The 2,430-nt window shown below is 54.9% G+C and overlaps 1 protein-coding gene across 1 annotated transcript; it reads left to right on the top strand.

Moving 5' to 3' along the window:
• The first annotated feature begins 214 nt into the window (after positions 1 to 214).
• Positions 215 to 2,165, top strand: LOC116381741 (WAP, Kazal, immunoglobulin, Kunitz and NTR domain-containing protein 2-like). Its single transcript, XM_031844130.1, has 2 exons — positions 215 to 400; positions 618 to 2,165. The coding sequence occupies exons 1-2, from the start codon at positions 215 to 217 to the stop codon at positions 2,163 to 2,165; spliced, it is 1,734 nt and encodes a 577-aa protein (XP_031699990.1).
• The last annotated feature ends 265 nt before the right edge of the window (positions 2,166 to 2,430 follow it).

The raw sequence follows: 2,430 nt of genomic DNA, 5'->3' as shown, positions 1-2,430 counted from the left end.
AGAGGGATAACAAACTGGATAAATCAGCTGACACGCATCAGGATCACACGCGTGTGATGCGCCATTGAGTTGCGTCGTCGTTTCACCTACTTTTACATTCAGAGCCGTGGAGTTTTACTCAATTGCTGGAAATCTCAGAAATCTGTCAACTTAAAAAGAAAGAAAGAAAGAAAAAAAATCTTTCGCACTTGTTGAGTTGAGTTCCGCTCTGGAGATGTGGTGGATGCTGTTTCCACGGTGGATCTGGTTCCTGGCGTGTGTGTCAGTGTGGATGGAGCACCAGGACGGAGTTTTGCCCGATGTCACCTATTCACACCCGGGGATCTGCCCCAATGACATGAACCCCAACCTGTGGGTGGATGCCATGAGCACCTGCACGCGAGAGTGTGAATCTGATCAGGTAATGTCACCAAAGTAACCTTTCAGAATTAAGTGTTCTTAGTTATTCTGCATGCAATTTATGTATTAAAGAAAATTATATTATATGTTTTTATTCATTTTCTGCTCTGGATTGTAATGAATCTCTATTCTGGTATTTATCATTGTTGACTGTATGGAAATGCCTTCCAGATGCCGGCAGCCTCCCGCATCTGTAACTCTTTCTTCTCCTCTTACAGGAGTGCGAGTCCTTTGAGAAGTGTTGCCAAAATGTGTGTGGGAATCGGAGCTGTGTGGCGGCCCGTGTCCTGGACGGGAAGAAAGGCCCCATGGGAATGCCCAAGGAAGCCACCTGCACCAGTTTCATGTGCACCCAGCAGGGGTCTGAGTGTGACATCTGGGACGGCCAGCCGGTGTGTAAGTGCCGGGACCGCTGCGAGAGGGAGCCGCACTTCACCTGCGCGTCCGACGGCATGACCTACTACAACAAGTGCTACATGGACGCAGAGGCGTGCTCCAAGGGCATCGCCCTGGCCGTTGTCACCTGCCGCTTCCACCTCACCTGGCCCAACATCAGCCCGCCGCCGCTGCCCCAGGCGACCACTCTTCGCCCTACCACTGCTCCTCTTCAGGCGACCATCCCGCCGCCCACCGAGCCTGAGACGCCCGCCATGGTCAGCAGCCCCGCTCACCAGACTGTGGCTGTGGGGGACACAGCCAGCTTCCTGTGCGAGGTGAATGGTCGCCCTCGGCCTGAGATCACCTGGGAGAAGCAGCAGCCGGAGGGGGTGGAAAGGGTAGCCATGAGGCCTAATCATGTGCGGGGGAACATGGTGGTCACTAACATTGGTCAGCTGGTCATCTACAACGCCCAGCCGTACGATTCAGGCATATACACCTGCACGGCTCAGAACCCATCTGGCTCGGTGCGGGCCGACCACCCGCTAACTGTGCTGCCCACGGAGCCATCCACAAACCCTGCGCCCATGAACGTGACACGCTGCCTGCCAGAAGAGTGCCTGAAACCTGCCGATAACCCAGAGGATTGTGGGAGCGAGATGGAGAAAGTCAGCTGGTACTTCGAGCCCAAGACCAACAACTGCTTCTCCTTCACTCACTGCCACATCGACAACCAGCAGCCCAGGAAGGTGTTCGAAACATACAAGGAGTGTATGCAGTGCTGTGGTCCCGAGCTTTCGGGCCCCTGCGGGCTCCCCAGCCCGCAGGGGCCCTGTAAGGCCTACGAACCGCGCTGGGCTTACAGCAGCACCCTGCAGCAGTGTCAGCCCTTCATCTACGGAGGGTGTGAGGGCAACGACAACAACTTTGAATCCAAAGAAGCCTGTGAGGAGATGTGCCCCTACCCGAGAAACCACCACTGCAGGGCCTGCAAGCCGAGAGGCAAGATGGTGACGAGCTTCTGCCGGAGCGACTTCGTCATCCTGGGCCGCATGACGGAACTCACAGAGGAGAAGGACTCGGGCCACGCCCTCGTAACCGTGGAGGAGATCCTGAAGGACGAGAAGATGGGTCTCCGCTTCTTCGGCAAGGAGCCCCTCGAGGTGACCTTCCTCAACATGGACTGGAATTGCCCGTGCCCGAACATCACGGGCGCTGCCGCCGAGGGACAGGTCATCATCATGGGCAACGTGAGCGACGGCATGGCCGTCCTTCAGCCGGAGAGCTACGTGGGCTCCTCCAGCCCCCGCCGCGTACGGAAGCTGAGAGAGGTCATCTCCAAGAACACGTGTGACATTCTCAAAGCGATCACCAACAGCCCGCAGTAGGGTTAGGATTAGGGAGGTGACGTGTACATGAAGTTTAGATTAGACTACACCAGGCTGCTGTCTGCTGAGCATTAACTGCAGTTATGTTTAGAATTTGAGGATCATTCGTGTAACATTTAATGGATGTCGTTCTTGTTTTTGAAAGTTTTCAGGAATCCCGATGAGGGACCCTGTCTGTTATGGCGCGGCCATTGGTGTTGTTGATTGAAATACCATGTATGTGAACACACGAGATATCCGTCATGATCCTCTTGTTGCCTTAATC

The sequence above is a fragment of the Anarrhichthys ocellatus genome, unplaced genomic scaffold (genome assembly GCF_004355925.1).
Source record: "Anarrhichthys ocellatus isolate YVR2014 unplaced genomic scaffold, GSC_Weel_1.0 scaffold4, whole genome shotgun sequence".
NCBI lineage: Eukaryota > Metazoa > Chordata > Actinopteri > Perciformes > Anarhichadidae > Anarrhichthys > Anarrhichthys ocellatus.
The sequence above is the reverse complement of the archived record's forward strand: the minus strand, read 5'-3'. Positions and strand labels throughout refer to the sequence as shown.